The 18,013-nt window shown below is 39.9% G+C and overlaps 1 protein-coding gene across 1 annotated transcript in view; it reads left to right on the top strand.

Moving 5' to 3' along the window:
* Fras1 (Fraser extracellular matrix complex subunit 1) overlaps positions 1–18,013 on the top strand; it is a 272,346-nt gene that overhangs the window by 5,901 nt on the left and 248,432 nt on the right. The window contains exons 3-6 of the mRNA XM_090343975.1: positions 752–844; positions 10,057–10,216; positions 11,944–12,077; positions 16,414–16,494. Coding sequence (XP_090200101.1) covers positions 752–844; positions 10,057–10,216; positions 11,944–12,077; positions 16,414–16,494 — 468 coding nt within the window. The remainder of the gene's footprint in view (positions 1–751; positions 845–10,056; positions 10,217–11,943; positions 12,078–16,413; positions 16,495–18,013) is intronic.

Below are 18,013 nucleotides of genomic sequence, written 5' to 3'. Positions count from 1 at the left end.
GTAATCGTAGCTACTCAGGAGTCTGAGATCTGAGGATCACAATACAAAGCCAGCCTGGGCACTAAAGTCCATGAGACTCTTATCTCCAGGTAACCACCAGAAAACTGAGTGGCGCTGTGGCTTAAAGAGTAGGGTGGTAGCCTTAAGTGGAAGAGCTCAGGGACAATGTCTAGGCCCAGGGTTTAAGTCCCATGACTGACAAAAAAAAATGGCAATTACAAAACAGTGCTAATTCCTGTCTAAACCTTGTCTTTCAAATTCTTGTCCTCTGTATCTTGCTACCCTGCTTCTTCGGTGGAGATGAACACTAAGAATGTCAGCTCCTCTCTGCTTGCTGTGTTAAGCTTTACTGAGATAGCTGAGGACTGCCAGGTTGGAACCTATCCTTTCTTCTCCCGGCGTCCCTCCCCCATACCCTCTGCCACATACACAAGAATTTTCTTCCAACAGAAGAAAATAACACCCTTATGGAAATATAGTTCTTTTCTCACTCTGACTGCTTTTCATATGTGGAACATTTCTAATGAAAACAGTTCATCAGTTTTAATTTATCACTTGCAGAAAAGATGTAGTGTTTTTAAATAGAAATTACTTTTGTAATTTTTCAGAAAGAATCATTTTTGCTACTTTATTATCTATCAGTCTTCTGGAAATTCATGTGACTTAGTGAATCTAAGATACTGTGGTCTAGATAAATCATGGGGCATTTTGTTTTCTGTTGTTTTACACTGAGCTGCTTTTCAATGCTCAGGGAGAAGTGCTTCAGATAGCTGCTAACCAGTGCTGTCCAGAGTGTGTCTCCAGGACTTCTGGATTTTGCCATCATGAGGGGAAAATGTACAAGGTAGGTGTTCTGTGACCTAAGTCTCATTCTGTGTCTGTGGATTGTTCACAGGATGAGGCTGGAGGCTAAAGCTGGCATGACAAGAGAAGTCTTGTCTTTTCCTGAACAGTAGAGGACTTGGAACTCATCCACTTTCTCTGAGCATTTAAGTTTCTTGAATAAGATAGAAACTGTCTTACTTATTCCACTGGCTCTACATAAACATTTATAGATTGAATTTGTGTCTGTATAAAGAGTAGCCTGAGAATGGCAATGTTGAAGAAACTGTACTGTTGAATAATAAATACGCCACCTTCTTTTGTATTCTACAGAGTTTTTATTTGGTAGTTATAAACAACTCTGAGCTGGTAAGGAGAGCAGATGACATTATTCCCATGTTAAAGATGAAACGATCGAATTGTGAAGAGCATAAGGCACTTGCAAATGTCATGTGACTAAGAAGTGAAATTACTTTGCCTGCAACTCTGACCTGTTGACTAATAATTCATGGCTCTTTCCAATGGGATCCAGTTTCTCAATGTCAGTGCAATCAATATTTCAGGCTTTGTTTAATCTGTCCAGTGCACTGTATGATGTTCAGAAGTATCCCTGGCCTCCAACCTTCATGATACTAGTAGCAACTTTAATCATGATAACTGGAAATATCTGCAGGTATGACCAGATTTTCCCTAGGGATAAAATGTTTATGTACCTTCATATCCTGAAGTTTTAATTTTTTTTCATTCTACATCCTTTCGGATTAATTCAGAGATACTAAATACTAATTTGAAAGTGACCATTGCAAATTTTATAGGAGACATTATAAAAATAATTCAGCTTCATTCATACTTATACGTTACCTTGTGGTACCAGGAAAAGTGGAATTCAATGGAGAGCTACTCTTTGATTCCAGCCTCATCTCCTACCTGAAACAAAACTTTCCCTAATACACTGTTTCCATCCATTCAGGAAGGAGAGGATAGGTTAGTTGGATTTGATATGCCCTCTCCAGGCTGCTATTCAGTGTGAGCATCTCAAACTCAGTGACTACAGTACTCATGTTCTCGTGGGACAAGATCACTTTACTGGAGCCACAGTTTCCTATGACACGAGGAAGCTACTCTTTCAGTTCTGCACAATGTACTGCTGAAAAACACCCAAGCAGGATCTACCCTGGGAAGGTCTTCACCCCACCAGTTACCACATGATGCTCTATCAGGCTAGGTCCTGTAGCATAGTGTCACCTTCACTGTCCCCCTAGGATTCTGATGGAATCGGAAGTTGATACAGGGCTGCATGCTGATGGAAATGAGGCCAGTTCATAATGATTTGGATAGGTGTATGGCTCCAGGTAAAAACATCATTCTGAATCTCTCAAGTGAACAAATACTTGTAGCCAAAATAAGGCCTGAATCTGGAAAAATACCCAAACATCTCAAAAGGATTTGGTACCAGGAACATAATGTGTTTAGAATTCCATAAGTCCATGGACCACTCCAAATGACAGTAACCATTTCGTTTTTGTATTATATTTGTGCACATGGGCAGGTCTATTTTGGTTTAGTGTATCTGGGAACAATGACTATAATTTTAGCATTTTTATATTAATTTTCCTTGTTCTCTTAGCTAATCTGGCAATCACAACTAAACTTTCCCCAAGGTAGGTGCTCAATAAACATAGATGAGTGAAGACTCCGGCGATTCATAAATATGTTCTATCCTTTTTCAATGTACTCAATTGGTTGACATATTGGCTGCTAACCAGTGATCCCTCTCCCCCTCCCTCTCCCCCTCCCTCTCCCTCTCCCTCTCCCCCTCCCCCACCATCTCCCCTTCCCCCTCTTTCCCTCTTTCCCTTTCCCTCTTTCCCCTTTCCCCTTTCCTTTCTCCTTCCCCTTCCACTGCCCCTTCCCCTTCCCCTTTCCCTTCCCTTCTCTTCTCTTATTGCTGGGATTTGTATTCAGGGCCTAGCACTTGCTAGACAAGTGCTCTGCTTCTGAACCACACCTCTAACATTTTTATTTTTGCTGTGGTTGTTTGTAAGATAAAGTCATTTTTTCCTGCTGAACGCACCTAAATTTACCATGAACCATTTATTTTCAGCTTTCTGTCATAGCTGGAATGATAGGTGCATGCTGCTCTAGTCAGAGAAAGGGTCTTGTAGACTTTTCTGCCTGGGCTGGCTTGAAACCTTGATGCTTCCAATTTCAGCATCCCAAAGGTAGCTAGGATTACAGGCATGGCAGGGCGTTTCTAAAATCACAGCTCTTTAATGGGCTCCTTTAGCTTGTCTTTCTTCCTGCCTCTTTTGCAGTAGTCCCTCACGCAGAAAGCTCAAAACTACATAAGAACAGGCCCATGCATTGTATTCCCTTATGCACTTCCAAATTTCATTCCCTCTGAAAATGTTATAATTGTATTTCTGGCACCTGATGTAACAGTGAAAACAGATGAATTCTGAAAGCTGTAGGCTTTAGGGAAAATCTCAAATATAGCTGGAGATTGATTTTTTTTTCAGATGACATGATTCTAATCTTAGTGTTTAAGTTTTAAGTTGAATGGGTTATCTTCCTGTTTTTCCTTCCCTACCTTTTCCTCATCCTCTAGATTCTCTCCACGTTCTTCCTGATACTATTCGCTTTCTCAAGCTGGGTAAAGACTTGTTTGGTTTGGCCTGAGCCTGGACTTGTCACTTCTATCTACTAGGTTTTTTTCTTTTCTTTTTTCCTTCTCCTTCTGTTTCCTACAGTCTTTTCCTTTTTGTTCTTTCATCTTGTCTGGAAAGCAGTATCCAGCACACTTTCCTCTCCTGATGAATAGGATAAGCCTCTCTCTTTGGCCTCTGGCTTGTGTTCCACAGAACAGGTCATGGAGACTCTTCCAGAAGCTATGAGAGAGCCTGGTGTTTCAAGAACTCCGATGTGGTTGTCTGAAGTGAAATCTTGGCCCTAGGGAACACACTTAACAGAGACTTTAGGATAGCTGGGAGGGAAGCAACTGAGTTAACACTGCTCCCAAGCAGACATGATTCTGGCCATGGCGAGTCAAGGATGGGTTGTGTCTCTGAACTGCCCAAGATAGCCACCCTTGAGTGAAATGCTGAGCCTCAATAGAGGCTGCCTCTGTGTCCACACAAGGAAGCATCTTACCCAACTGGCATTTCAGCAAGGCACAGTGAGCTTCCATAGGTGTCCACAAGTGAGGAAAATGTGAACCTTTTGAGTGACTCCCAGGTTCTTTGGGCATGCTCCATGGGTTTACGATGGCCAGGATTTGGGGGAATTGTTAGGGCCTATGGATCAACCTTGCCAATCAGTCAGCTTTCTGCTGATTTCTTCCTGCCCTCCCCAAACAATTCAGGAAAGGGAGGGGAAAGCAGTGTTAAATCCGTGTGTGTGTGTGTGTGTGTGTGTGTGTGTGTGTGTGTGTTTTCTTCACGAATTGAAACCCGGCACAGGATAAAATAAAGCCTCAGAAGATAGTATCTGATGATTCTCTGAAAGCAAAGGATGACAGGCATTGGTTTGCAGGAAGCCAATTGAAGAAAGGAGGAAGGAGGAAGGAGGAAGAACTACTCATTTTGCCCATCGTGAGGTTAAAAGGAGAACTAATTTGTGTGTGATGGAAAAAAGGAATATTGAATTCACCCCTGTTCTCTGAAAAGTAGCAAATATAATTGTAATAGGCAGTGAACATTTCCAGATATTTAGTATTCTGGCTTTATAACTTTGTAAGCGGAACAAATTATATGAATTAAAAAAACTTGTTCTGTCAAGTAAGCCAGGCAAATGTTTTATGACCTTATCTTTCTTTTGAACTCATGTCAACTCTTAAGCTAACTTCTTAGTTGAATATGCAGGGAAATAATATTTAAGATGTTGTCTGCAGAATTTGCATTTGCCTAGTTTCAAAATCTCATATGTTCTCTAAAGGATATTAATGAGGTTAAGGTGGCACAACTGTAACTGGGTCTTGTGGGAACATCACTTTATGCATCCATTAGTCCTTGATTTTCTAGAACTCTTCTTGCTGCCATAGTGCTTACTAAGAATAAGCTTTTTGAGCTGGACACCAATGGCTTGTATCTTTAATCCTATCTACTCAGGAGGCTGAGAACTGAGGATTGTGGTTAGCCCAGGCAAAAAAGTCCGTGAGACTTTTACCTCCAATTAATGAGCAAAAAGCCAGAAATGGAGGTGTGACTCAATTGGTGGAGTGCCAGGCTCAATGCAATTATAATTATATTTGCTATTTTTTATATTTGCTACTTTTTAAAGAACAAAGCCAAATTCAATTTTCATTTCTTCCATCACACATAAATTAATTCTCCTTTTAACCTCATGGATGGGCAAAATGAGTAGTGTTCTTCCTCCTTCCTCCCCTCTTCAATAGGATTCATACTATGCCAAAATGCTAAAGGAGACTACTCAGGCCCTGAGTTCAAACCCGGGATTTTCACAAAAAGAAGCAATGATGCTTTAGTGCACAGAAATGGAGAACAACATGAAAATCATTTCCATAAGTATTAATAAAGTATAAATAAAGTTCATCAGGTACTGAACCCCTTTATCTCTCAGCTGGGTGACTCGCATACATTATTAATCTTCAGTACACTCTGGTGAAGAAAGTGTATGGCCCTCAGTATGAAATGAAAAGGGAGGGGACCAAGTGACTTGTTTCCTAAAGAGGAACTGAGGGAGTGATTTTCTTCTCTTGCTTCACCATCTGGAGCTGCCTCTGTGTCTTGACATCACACAGTGGAGTCTCCCTCCTAAATGTTCTGTTAGTCTCATGAGTCTCAAGCTTATCGTGAAGAAAGAATCCACCGCTTAATTTTCTGTCTCTTGAGTTAGGTGATCACAGAGCCGGAAGGAAATGAAGAGCTTCACTAACACAGCCCTTTCATTTTACAGATGAAAAACCCTTGATGATCGGCAGGTTGTTATTATAGTTGATTTTTGTGGTCTCTGTGTGAAAGGTGGTACAATTACTGATATTTTATAAATAACTATTTGTGTTGTTCGGTAGTAGCAAAAGTAAGTGCTCTGAGGGTAAGGACGGGAGAGCTGAGAGAAGGATGGAAGATATGACTTTACCAAGAAGTATTGTATTTATAACCTGACTTATGGAATTGTAACCTCTTTGTACAACTGCTTAGTTAAAAAAATCCTACACGTACTGGTTTGTTTTAATGAACTAAATGTCCACATGGTTAGAAGTCATTTCCTTTGGTAAAAACAAAGTTCACTCCAGGTTGTTCATACAGTTATGACTAGATGATGTTTATTGATATTGTATATAGTTTATTTTGTGATGGTAAAATCAAAGTATTTTATTGATGAAAATTTGGAAAATAGAAAAGTAAACAAGCAGAAAAAAACATCCACAATTAATCTCAATACTCTGACAGCTTTTTTGATATTTTCTTTGCTCTGTGGGGAGATGTGCATAGCAGGAAAGAGAGAGGAAATAGGCATGGAGACGGATGATGCACAGAGATATGCTTTTTAAATGTAATGGGAATTATGTAGTTTATGTCCTTTGTTAATGCATTATAGTTTTAATAGTTCCCTAGCAAACCTTTGGAGAACATTACTTTTTTTTTTTTTTTGCCAGTCCTGGGCTTGAGCTGAGGGCCTGAGCACTGTCCTTGGACTTTCTCAAGACTAGAGCTCTACCACTTGAGCCTCAGCACCACTTCCAGCTTTTTTCTACGTATGTGGTACCAAGGAATCAAACCTGGGTCTTCATGCATGCTAGGCAAGCACTTTAACCACTAGGCCAAACTCCCGGCCAGAACATTACTTTTTAATAATAGGCATTTGGGCAGCTTCTCAGTTTTTACTAAAATGTTCCCAATTCTACTATAAAAAACCAAGATGGATTTTCTTTTCTTTTCTTTCTCTCTTTCTTTCTTCTATCTTTCTTTCTTTGGGTCATGGGGCTTGAACTCTGGCCTGGATGTTGTCCCTGAGCTCATCAGCTCAAGGCTACTGCCCTATCCTTGAGCCAAGCCCCACTTCGTGTTTTTCTAGAGGTTTATTGGAGATAAGAGTCTCAGGTCCTTTTGTGCCCAGGCTGGCTTTGAATCTTGATCCTCAGATCAAGAGTAGCTAGAATTACAGGCATGAGCCACAGCGCCCGGCTCAAGATGAATTTTCTTATATTTAAATCGTTTGGGTAATTTTCTTTAGATGAAAACTTGTAAAAAGTGAAATTAGTAGGTTAATGCATCTAAAGATTTTGGAGTGCTGATGCTTTAACATCTATCCTAAAGAAACTAACACTGACTATTGGCCTGTGTCTAGTGATGGACCCAGTGATGGAGTTTATGGACATGCCGTGTTTTCAGGTGTGTCTACCTTGGTTAGTCTCTCCTGTCTGTGAGTCCTCCAGGCTCAATGGGGAGGAGCTTTGACTATGCGGAGTGCCTTTCCCTGTACCTCCATCAGTGCTGGATACTATGAATTTTAAACTTCCCACTTCTCATTTTAAAGAAATGTTAACCAATTTTAAATGAATATTTCTATGCAATTAATACAGTTGAATGTAGAAGCTTATGGTCATTATTTCTGTTGGAAAATTTGCCTTTCCTTATTGCTTATAGGTTTTCTACTTCAAACTAATAAAAGTTGCACAGTTTAGCTAGCCACCAGTGGCTCACGCCTGTGATCCTAGCTACTCAGGAGGCTGAGATCTGAAGATTGTGGTTAGAAGCCAGCCCAGGCAGGAAAGCTTAAGAGACTCTTATCTCTGATTAGCCATTAAAAGCCAGAACTGAAGCTGTGGATCAAGTGATACAGTACTGATCTTGAACCCAGAAAGCTCAGGGACAGCTCCCAGGGCCCTGAATTCAAGCCCTAGGCTTGATTGGCACACTCACATGCACACCACCCCATCCCCCACACTCCCACTCACAAAAGTTGAACATTTTATTGGTTTGTCGTTAGCTTTTTAAGTTTGTTTATAATTTCTTTTTGACAGATTAAAAAAATAACTTATCAGAAGTTATCCATTTTTTTTATTAGTTTGTCCTTTGTTCTATGCTTAGTCCTGTCTAAGCAGTAAAGGTCAATGGTCTTCTGTCTTTTATGAGCCCGTCGTCTGTGGACTTGCCCATTTATGTGCCATACTGAATTTGAAATTTTATGTGTAATTATAGCAGAAGTAAAAGTTGATGGCCGAGATCTTGGCACTCCATTGGTCTCCACCTCCATTCCGCACAATCAGGACAAAAACATAAAAGAAGGAAGAAGGCCATGAACTTGTAGTGGGAGGAAGGGAAGAAAATGAAAGGCCTTTCTTTTTTTTGTTTTATGATATTAATTGCCAAGTAAAAATTGAACATATTAAAGTGTCCAGTATGATGATTTGATATGCACCTACGTTGTGTAATAATGTCACAATCAAACTAACACGTTCATCACCACCAAAGCAATGTATAGAAGTTGTGCATTTTGGCTAACATTGCCCCATTTTCTCTCTGCTCCATCCCCTGATAGTCTCAAGTGAGTGCCCGCTGCATGTCACTGATTCCCTTAAGAGGATATCTCATCGACTCTTTGTAAACACACAGGACAACCTAGTTGTCGTGCTGTTTAGTTTTTACAGAAAATTCTGTAAGGAATCTCAGCAAGGATGCTGAGGTTGACAAAAATTAAATTGTTTTATCCTGTTCCTAAGGTACAAAAAGCTGAATTGGGACCTGAAAATGTACAGATGTCTTAGGAAATCTTTCTTTGGCTGACTTAGCTTTCAAGTTTCTTATTGCCCTCTTGTACTGGTTGTAAACCTATGTAGAAGAGAATGGTATGATAATAAAATGGAGACTGGGTTCCCAAATCACTGGATTACAATAAGTACCTGTTACTACTATTGTTATAACAATAGCCTTGGTTTTTAGTAATTCTATGTTATGTTTGCTATACTTAAAAGTAGGACAACAATTTGCAAAATAAAAGACTACTGACTTGTATAAGTAAGACAGGGAGCCTTTGTGTTTGAGGAAGATGAAAAGCTATTTTAGATCCCAACTTGAGGGGAAGAAAGACTATACTTCTTTTCAGTACTTTTCAATGTTACTTATTTTGAAATCTTCGGATTGTATTTAGTGCCTAGATTGTGGGCTGCTTTAGTAAAAATCTATATATGAGTTTTGCAGAATCAGATATTCATCATATGCAAAGATTTAATAGAAGGAAAATGAAACAAGTTCCAATATGTTAGAAAAGGTTTCAGGAGGGAAAAGTAAAGAAAACTGTGTTCATTGAATAGAATTTTAGTCAATGTCTTTGGAAAGGTCACCATGATCCATTCTACAGCAGATAACCTGAACTTTGGCAGCTACTTGCTGAATTATTTAAAATACTTGTGGCAATTTTACATTCTACTTCACTCTGCATGACATCTGGGCTGTGGCTCATGGAGAAACTTTGGGTGTTTGGTCAACCTCAGCACAGAAATCAGATCATTGACAAAGTTCTGGTTCTGAGAATGTGGTCACCACTCTGAAGTGGGTAAGGAACATTTTTGCATGAGTGGTGGGTAGCCTGTCTGTGGTTTATTGGAGGGAGGGAATGAGGGAAGGAGAAAGGGGATATATGAAATATAATTAGGAAGAAAAGTTAAAGAAGCAGATCAGAGAGCTACTGAAAGTGACAGAGCCTGGTGTTGGAGATACACCTCAGTGGTAGAGCCTGTAGTTAGCATTCACAAAGTTGTCAGTTTTGACATCCCATCCCATGCCCCACCCCCTCCCCCAACCAAAGAGACAGAAAAGGATAGGGGGAGGAATTAAGGGAGGGAAGCAAAGGAAGGAAGGGAGGGAGGGAGGGAGGGAAAAAGCCCAAGAAAACAATCTGGATGTTTTGAGCAATTCTTGTAGTCACAGTAGCTTAGGCTGAGTTCATGTCCAGCTTAGGCAATAAAACTAGATTTCATCTCAAACACAAACCAATTACAAAAACACACTAAGTGTATGTATGTGAATTTTATTTGGTGATTCATAGAACTGTTTGTTATGAAACTGAGGTAATTTTCATATAAAGTATCCTAGGGATGATTGAAAGGTAGTCCATTAAGAAAAATTTTCTGACTTGAATATTGCAAACGCTCTACTCAGTAGTGCAGTCTCAGAGTAGCTGTCCTCAATTTGTGTAATAGGAGATGTATGTTGGCTTGGCTGGCCTATATTCTGGAATGAATCTTCTGTTTTGTTTTTTTCCTTGGCACAGCATGGCACAGAGTGGGTCTCTTTCCCATGTGGGAGGTGTTCTTGCAATCGTGGAGAAGTAAGATGCACCCAGCAGTCTTGCCCACCATTGTCATGTGGATCTCAGGAGCTGGAATTCATCCCTGCAGGAAGCTGCTGCCCGATCTGTGTGGGCCCTGGGAGTGAGTATGAGCTTTGAGAAAGGGACCTTCTCTTCCTTTGGGATTACATGGTGGCACTCTATCTCTTCCTTGTCCAGTGTGCCTCAAAGTTCCCCGCCCCACTCCTTATTAGAAATAAGGCATTCAGGATTATTTGAATATTTGGTTTATTTATTTTGCCTTGTTCAACTACAGACCTCTGCATTTACAGCTTCTGGGGGATTGAGTAGAGAAACAGTCTTTGGTAGGATTTCTCAAGGCTGTGGAAGTTCCTTCTGTCCCTTTGGTAGGGAGAAAGACTAATTATATTTTCTGTGTAGTATTGTACTGATTGTATAGGCTGGTCTTTAAAATGATACACTCTACAAGGAGGAGATCTTGCATTTGTCTTTATTATATGCCCACTGACAACATTATCTCTACTTCAAACTAAGACACCTGCCTTTTGAATAGCAAGCCAGGGCCAAGCTTCCAGGTCCTCTCCTGAGAATCTGGTTGACTTATGTATCCCTATAATTACGTGTCGAAGAGGTGTGTTTCCTTCCATTTTTATAACTCTTATTACAGACTTTATGATAAACAGGAAATATTGTTGTTGTTGCAGTAATGCTTTCTTCTGACATATGATAACTAGAATCCTTTATCTAGTAGCACCTGGATGCTACATTCTATTCTACCTTTTACTCTTAAAAAAAATTCCACATGTTTATTTCCAGTCTCTACTTAACTTCATTCCTGGCAATCCTTTGCTTTGGAGAAGGATTTCAGGGATTAAAATGTATGTGAAGGAATGATAAAAGTAGATAGAATGCTTGCCTGTGCATTTCATGTATCACTCACTAGCTGATACCATTTCTGTCAGCCAAATAACTCTGCCTGTGAAAATACACAAACACCAGGTGGAAGGTGGCAAGGGTCTGTGTGGTCTGAGTTACTGGGATTCTTTCCTAGGTCATTGGAAGCTTTCTCACTCTCCTTCCATGAAAAAGATGCATTGGAAACATTTTGCTTTAAGAGATTGGGACATTAAATAGGGCCAACCACCTATTTTGTGAGAATGCAATGTCCCTTGTTCAAAAAGCATAGGGTGGAGAAGTGATCACTTTGTCTTTGTGTTCTCTCTTTCAGTCTGTCTGTCTTTTATTTACTATATAATGTGCTTCCCTAAGCTTAAGAATAGTCATGGAGTAGCCAAGTGCAGCGGCTAATGTTGTAATCCTAGCTACTCAGGAGGCTGAGATCTGAGGATTATGGTTCAAAGCCAGCCCTGGCACCAAAAGTTCCTGAGACTCTAATCACAAATTAATTACCAGAAAACCAGAACTGGCACTGGGGCTCAAGGGCTGGGAGGTAGTATTTTGCTGACTAGCTCAAGGACAGTGCCCATGACTGACAAAAAAAAAAAATAAATAAAAATAAAGAATACTCAAGGAGTGCGTGGAGCCCCTGTTGGGTCTCATTCTGTCACTTGTACCCTCCTGGAACTAAGTCCCTGCTATAGGTGGAAGGTGTAGGGTGTCTGAGAACCATCCCAGGAAGGTAGTATGATAGAACTGGTATGAGCTGAGGTGCAAGTCTACCTGACTTCACTTGCAAAACATATATGTTGAATTGCAAAGCTGTGACAACAGAGCATTGAACTCTGAGACTTTCTTTTCACTATAGTCCTGACTTGTGCACCCAGGCAGTCAATCCTGAAATTAGCAAATACATTTTGTGTATTAATCCTTACTCCTTTGACCTTCCAGAGCCCTGTACCTATGAAGGCCATGTATTTCAGGATGGGGAAGGTTGGAGACTGAGCCAGTGTGCCAAATGTGTGTGCAGAAATGGACTCCCTCAGTGCTTCACAGCTCAGTGTCCACCTCTGTTTTGTAACCAGGTAAGGAAGACGACCTCAGAGTGTATCTGTTACAGTCTGTTAACTGCACAAGAGCTTTGAGTCTCTTCTGAGATTCTGCCACAGAGTCTGGGACCCATTAGGAACTAGAAGTCAGGCTCTTTTGCTTTCTTTACCCCTTTAGACACCACCTCTGAGATGTTTCTTTTCCCCTTAGAGGCTACAGGATAGGTCTAATTACAGCCATTTAGGCTAATTGTTTCATAATGAAATTGAGCCTTGAGGGGACACACAAGGAAGCCTGCAGCCTGAATTGCAGATGTTCCAAAACTGTCAGGCTAAACATCTGGGAAAGTTAGTAATCTGATCAGTTTTTGTTAATTGTTTTTCTGTGCGTAGATAGAATCTGCTTTTTAAAGACATAGACATATTTGTGGACATGGTTATCCAGATGTACACAATTTATTCCTGATAGGATAATGATTCACATTACCGAAAGATTTTTCTCTGGGGATGTTTAAGATACTAGGATCTCGTTTTTCATTTAAAGCCAATCTGATTTTCCAAACATTAGGCTCTTACAAAAATATGGTAGAGAAGCTCAATTGCAAATAAATGTGGTATAGGTAGTATTTTATAGCCTTTTTTTTGGCTATGCTAGAAATTCCTGTGAAAGCTTCATGTCAGTTGACAGATAACTGTGAGAGGAATTTTGCCTCCAGTGGAAAAAAATAGCTCATTTTTTGATCTTAGAAGAAGCTAGAAGCCAACATTTAGTTGATACAGAGCGACACTTTGTATCAAATAAAGCAAAATCAATAACATGGCGCCTGGTGACAATTGGGCAGTGTTTTGAAAGGCAGACAAAGGGCAATTACACAAGAAGTGCTAAATGTCAAATAGAGAGAATGTGCATTTAATTGCAAGACTGGATTGCATTTGTCCACACTACTCATATGCTCTCCCGGTTCATCACCAATCTTGTCCTAGCTTGGAGATTACAAATAAGCTTCCTGGTAGAGCTGCCTAATGCCTTGCTTCTCTGCTCTTCCAACGATGAAACAAACTTTGATTAACATATTGGGTAGGGTGAATCCTCATCCTGAAAAGGTTATCATGCAGTTCGCCACCATTACAATAAAGGAAGTGAGGAGGAGGGAAGCGGGGATCAACTCAGTGAGATCTGCTGTGCATCTTCAAAACTAAACCCCACACCGCATATGAAACGTTGAGTAAGAGAAAGTACTATTTCACATTTGAGGAAACATTAAACATGAAGTTTTGCTTCATGCACAGCATCCACTCATAGTTTGCATCCATATACATAATAAAGGGTAAAAAAAAGATGAAGTTTATTACCATACTTTTATAGCTAACGTGATATGCAAGCATTCTGAAGGCTTGAAGATGCATTGATCTCTCGGGGAGAATGATGAAAAGGACGACACTGATCAAGATGAATGACACTTATAAATTGACATGATGAATTGAAACCCCTTTGTACAGCTACTTAAAGATAATAAGAGAAAATACTTGGATCTCAACCAAACTGTGCATAAATCTACATTTTTGTTGTGATAATTTAAAAATAATCACCATCGTATCATTTAGACTCATTTTTTTGTTGATTTAATACCACCATTCAGTATTAGAACAACCATGTAGGGCTCATACCATTATGACCACATCAACATATTTTGTGTATTTAATGTATGTCTACTTCTAATTTCAGGGTTTTTCCTCCTAGGTTGGTCTTAATAAGTCACATCTGCTATAATTGCACTTATTTTCCCACCACAGCTATGAATCTGAAGTTATGCCCACCTTTCCTTTCTTTGCCAATCCTGTTCTCTCCTACCATTTTTCCCTTCATTTCTAATAACCTTATTCTTCAGTCATGAGGAGAGCTTAAGTTTATAGTCACTACAACCTTCAATATGGATTTATATTTAATAATTTGCAGGGCTAAGGATGTTGCTCAATGATAGAATTCTTGCTTAGCATATAGATTCTGAGTTCAATCCCCAGCACCCCAAGAAAACATTTTTTTTGGTGACCATTTTACTGTGATGTTTCTTCTTATTTTATCTTAATTTTTCTGTTTGAGGTTCATCCTATTAAGGTTTCATTCCATTTGATAAAGTCTATATATTCCTGCATCTAACAGAACTTTGTTTTATTTTTTGGTAGTAGGGTTTGAAGTAGGGTTCTTGGGCTTGCCAGGAAGAAGCTCTATGACATAAGCCACATCCGCTGTCCCTTTTGCTTTAAAGATTTTTAATGGAATCTCAAGTTTTTGTCTAGGACAGATCTGGACCTTATTCCTCCTAAACCTCCTGCATGGTTAGGATGACCCATCAGCACCAACCACTGTACCCACCTAAATGCTTAAGATGAGGCCTCTCTAACTTCCTGCCTTTGGTGATTATCTCAGTCTCTGCTTTCTGCTGGGATCCTAGATATAAGCCATAGCCAGCCCCCAAATAAATAAAATTCTATAGTAAATGATATTCAGAATTTTTTTCTTTCTCTGAATCTTCAGAACATTCATACTTTCTCCTTAAAATAGATTCAAGATAGGCTCTCCAAAAGTAAGTTACCATGGCATATTGGATAGTCTACATCGAAGGAACTTAGGTAAATGTAAGTTGCATGAAGGTCATTTGACCTTTGTCCCTAAAGTGGATCATATGAACTACAAAAGTGGTTCTGCTTCTGAAGCAGATTGTAAGACACTTGAATGAGAGGTGCTCTCCCTTTATGGGAGGAAAGGTATATGTCCTTATTCTTAAAGACACAAGGATGCAGAAAATAATTGAAATGAATGAGCCTTGTTCTGGTCTCTCTAGTTTATTTCCATTAGATGATATTCCTTGCTTTCCTGTATTTCCTCAAGATTATCTGTGTTTTCATCACATCTTGAAGAAAAAGAGCTCATACTTAGCATGCAAAGAGTCTTGGAGTAACACACACACACACACACAGAGAACTGTTAGTTCAAGTAAAACAAATGAACTTACTTGATTATTTCTGTTGAACTTTATTTTACTGAGGAGGACTCAGTTCTCTATAACCCCTTTGAATCCCAAAATAAGTAGAATGGATGATATTTATCTGATATTTATCCTTCTTTGCAATTAATCCTTCAGGGCTCCCCGCCTCCACACACACAGTTTTTCTGTGTACTCATTCTTGATCTGGAGAAACTTATCCATACTCATTGTTTGAAAGCTACAATGGTTAGTGTCCAGGCTGATGACCTTGGATCTATGGCTAGGTACTAGGAAATAGTATGTCTCCTAGTCGATGGTCTGACAAGTTTTCATATAGTGTAGCTCTCTTCTACGGCAATAAAATCTGTCATTCCCACTCACCAGCTCTCTTGCATTCCAAATGCAGGAAACACGAAACTATAATGTTCACTTTGTACTTCATCAAGGATACTTTTCATGTCCCTCCCATGCTAATTCTTTGCATTTGGAACACTCTCCTCCTCTCCAAGTTGTCTTCCCTCTCCTCTCCCTCTCCCTTCTCTTCTTGCTGCTGCTGCTGCTGCTTCTTCTTCTTCTTCTTCTTCTTCTTCTTCTTCTTCTTCTTCTTCTTCTTCTTCTTCTTCTTCTTCTTCTTCTTCTTCTTTCTTCTTCTTCTTCTTCTTCTTCTTCTTCTTCTTCTTCTTCTTCTTCTTCTTCTTCTTTTTCCTCTTCCTCTTCCTCTTCCTCTTCCTCTTCTTTTTCTTCTTCCTCCTCCTCCTCCTTCTCTTCCTTCTCCTTTTTCTCTTATTCCTTTTATTTGTGCTGGTACAGAGGCATGTACCCAATACCTTAGCCTTTGCACTTAAGACTGGTGATTTGTTGTGCTCTCAGATCTCAGCCTCTTGAATAGCCAGTATTACAAGTATGAGCCACCAGACCCTGGACACAGTGGACATTAATGGTGAGCAGAAGGAGCTTGTGTATTTCTTAGTATCAATGTGGTTGATACTCTGAAGTTTCATCCCAGCTATTTGCCAGTAGCTTATGAATTGTATGTCTTTGAGAACGTTGCTTATGATCTTACTCTTCTGATCTTACCCTCTCACTTCAATAGAAATAAGAGCATTTATTCCTAAGGCTGTGTAAAGCCTTAGAACATTGTGGGCTGTTATTATTGTATTGTTGTTCATGTTTTTATTTGTTCTTAGAAAGGGATAGAATTAGTATAAACTTTCTCAGGGTCACACTGACCTTGGAAGTGCTAATCTTATAAGAGCCTCAGGTGACTAATAAATAATGAGAGGAAATGGTTGTTATGGACGCTTGAGGCACATGGTTGAGTTGGCTGTGAATGCAATTTTCCTACTGAGGTAGATTTTATTAATCTCCCCTTTGATGGTGTTAAGGATGAAGCTGTGGTCCATGTCCCAGGAAAATGCTGCCCTCAGTGTTCACCATCCTGCTCTGCAGCTGGCCGGGTGTACAAGGTAACCTTTGATGTGCTCTATGTAGGGGTCTTGACCTAATTCACACACATGTGTGTCTGCCTCTCACCCACTGAATCTTCCCGCCCTCATGCCTCACTGTGGGCTAGGATTAGTAACTCGGTGCATAAATAGGCTTTTTCTTGTCTTCATGGAAGGACTTTATGAAAAAAATAAAGTGGGATTGGATTATAACTATGAAGGAATGCACTGGCAAGTAGTACCTGGTATAGAAGCCATGGTGAACCTAACTATGGTCTTACCCTAAAGAAAGAGCTGTCATTGGTAACCATCAGTTTCACCTAACCCTTGGGACTATTCAGAGAATGTCTTCTTTGGCTGGATTTCATGTAGTGGTATCTAGTGACACCCTCCTGTGTACACTGGAAGGAAAAATGGAGGTGCTGGTGGGACAGAGAGGGAGATGAGGGGCTGCTGGTGGTGATAACTCGCAACTTGGAAGTAGTTTCGGAATAGTCTAGACAACCTTACCTAATTCATGGTAGCCATCAAGTAAAGATGAGTTCAACACATTGAATGGATGTTCTGTTTTAGGAGCTCCCAGCTATTTCAAAAGAAGGCTATGTTATTTTACAGCAAAACACAAAAACATAAACCCAACTTCTTTCTTCTCTTACTTGCCAGGCATTCCAGGGAAGGTTGAAAAGATTGGTATTATAGCTGTCAGTAGAGAATCTGAAATAGAAATCCTATGTACTCTACATGAGTCACTTGCAATCTGAATGAAGTAACTAATTGGACAAGGATTTTTATCTGTGTTAGAAATACACCATCTCACCGGGGGTTACATATGCAGCTCTCATGATGTCTTCATGGGTCAGGGCAATGTTCATCTTGAGGGGACTCACTTGCAACTGACACAGATGTCCCTCAGAAAGTGGCTAAAATTATACCATTCAATCTCTTAGTCAACACCCAGTCTTACTAAAATTACACCATTTATGATTTCAGCCTGTATTAGGGCAGCTATAGGGTTGCTCAATTGAAGAATTAATGATACTGTCATGTTAGTATTAATCTCCTTCCCTGCTGCCCCTGGGCCTTGCCATACCACTTAAGCCATCTCTTCCATCTTTCTGTTTTAATTTTGCTTTTGAAATAAAGTCTCACCACCTTTTTCTCAGACTGGCCCCAAACTTTTGAGCCTCATTCCCATGCCTGTTGAGTACATAGAATTGTAAGCATGTATTTATTATGACTAGTCTGTCTTTTCCTTATTTTGGTATGCTCATGTCCACAAGATGGCTTCTGTAGTTCTAGGCAGCTCATCTTCACATAGCCATTGCTACAGGCTGATAGAAGAAAAGACTGAGAAGAATTTGTTTTCCTTGACTTCCCTTACCTGAGCAAATTTCCTGTGAAATCTCCTCAGGTAGCTGCAAGGGAGGCAGAGAGTTCGGGAATGAGACCTGGTTTCTTGGCAAAGGAGACCTGAAAATTGTCTAGCCAATAGGGTTCTTTCTATCCATCTCTATGTTCTCAAGCTTTTTATGTGTTTGAG

Source organism: Megascapheus bottae, chromosome 13, assembly GCF_031878675.1.
Source record: "Megascapheus bottae isolate mThoBot1 chromosome 13, mThoBot2.hap1, whole genome shotgun sequence".
Lineage (NCBI taxonomy): Eukaryota > Metazoa > Chordata > Mammalia > Rodentia > Geomyidae > Megascapheus > Megascapheus bottae.
This window is presented reverse-complemented; position numbering and strand designations above follow the sequence as displayed.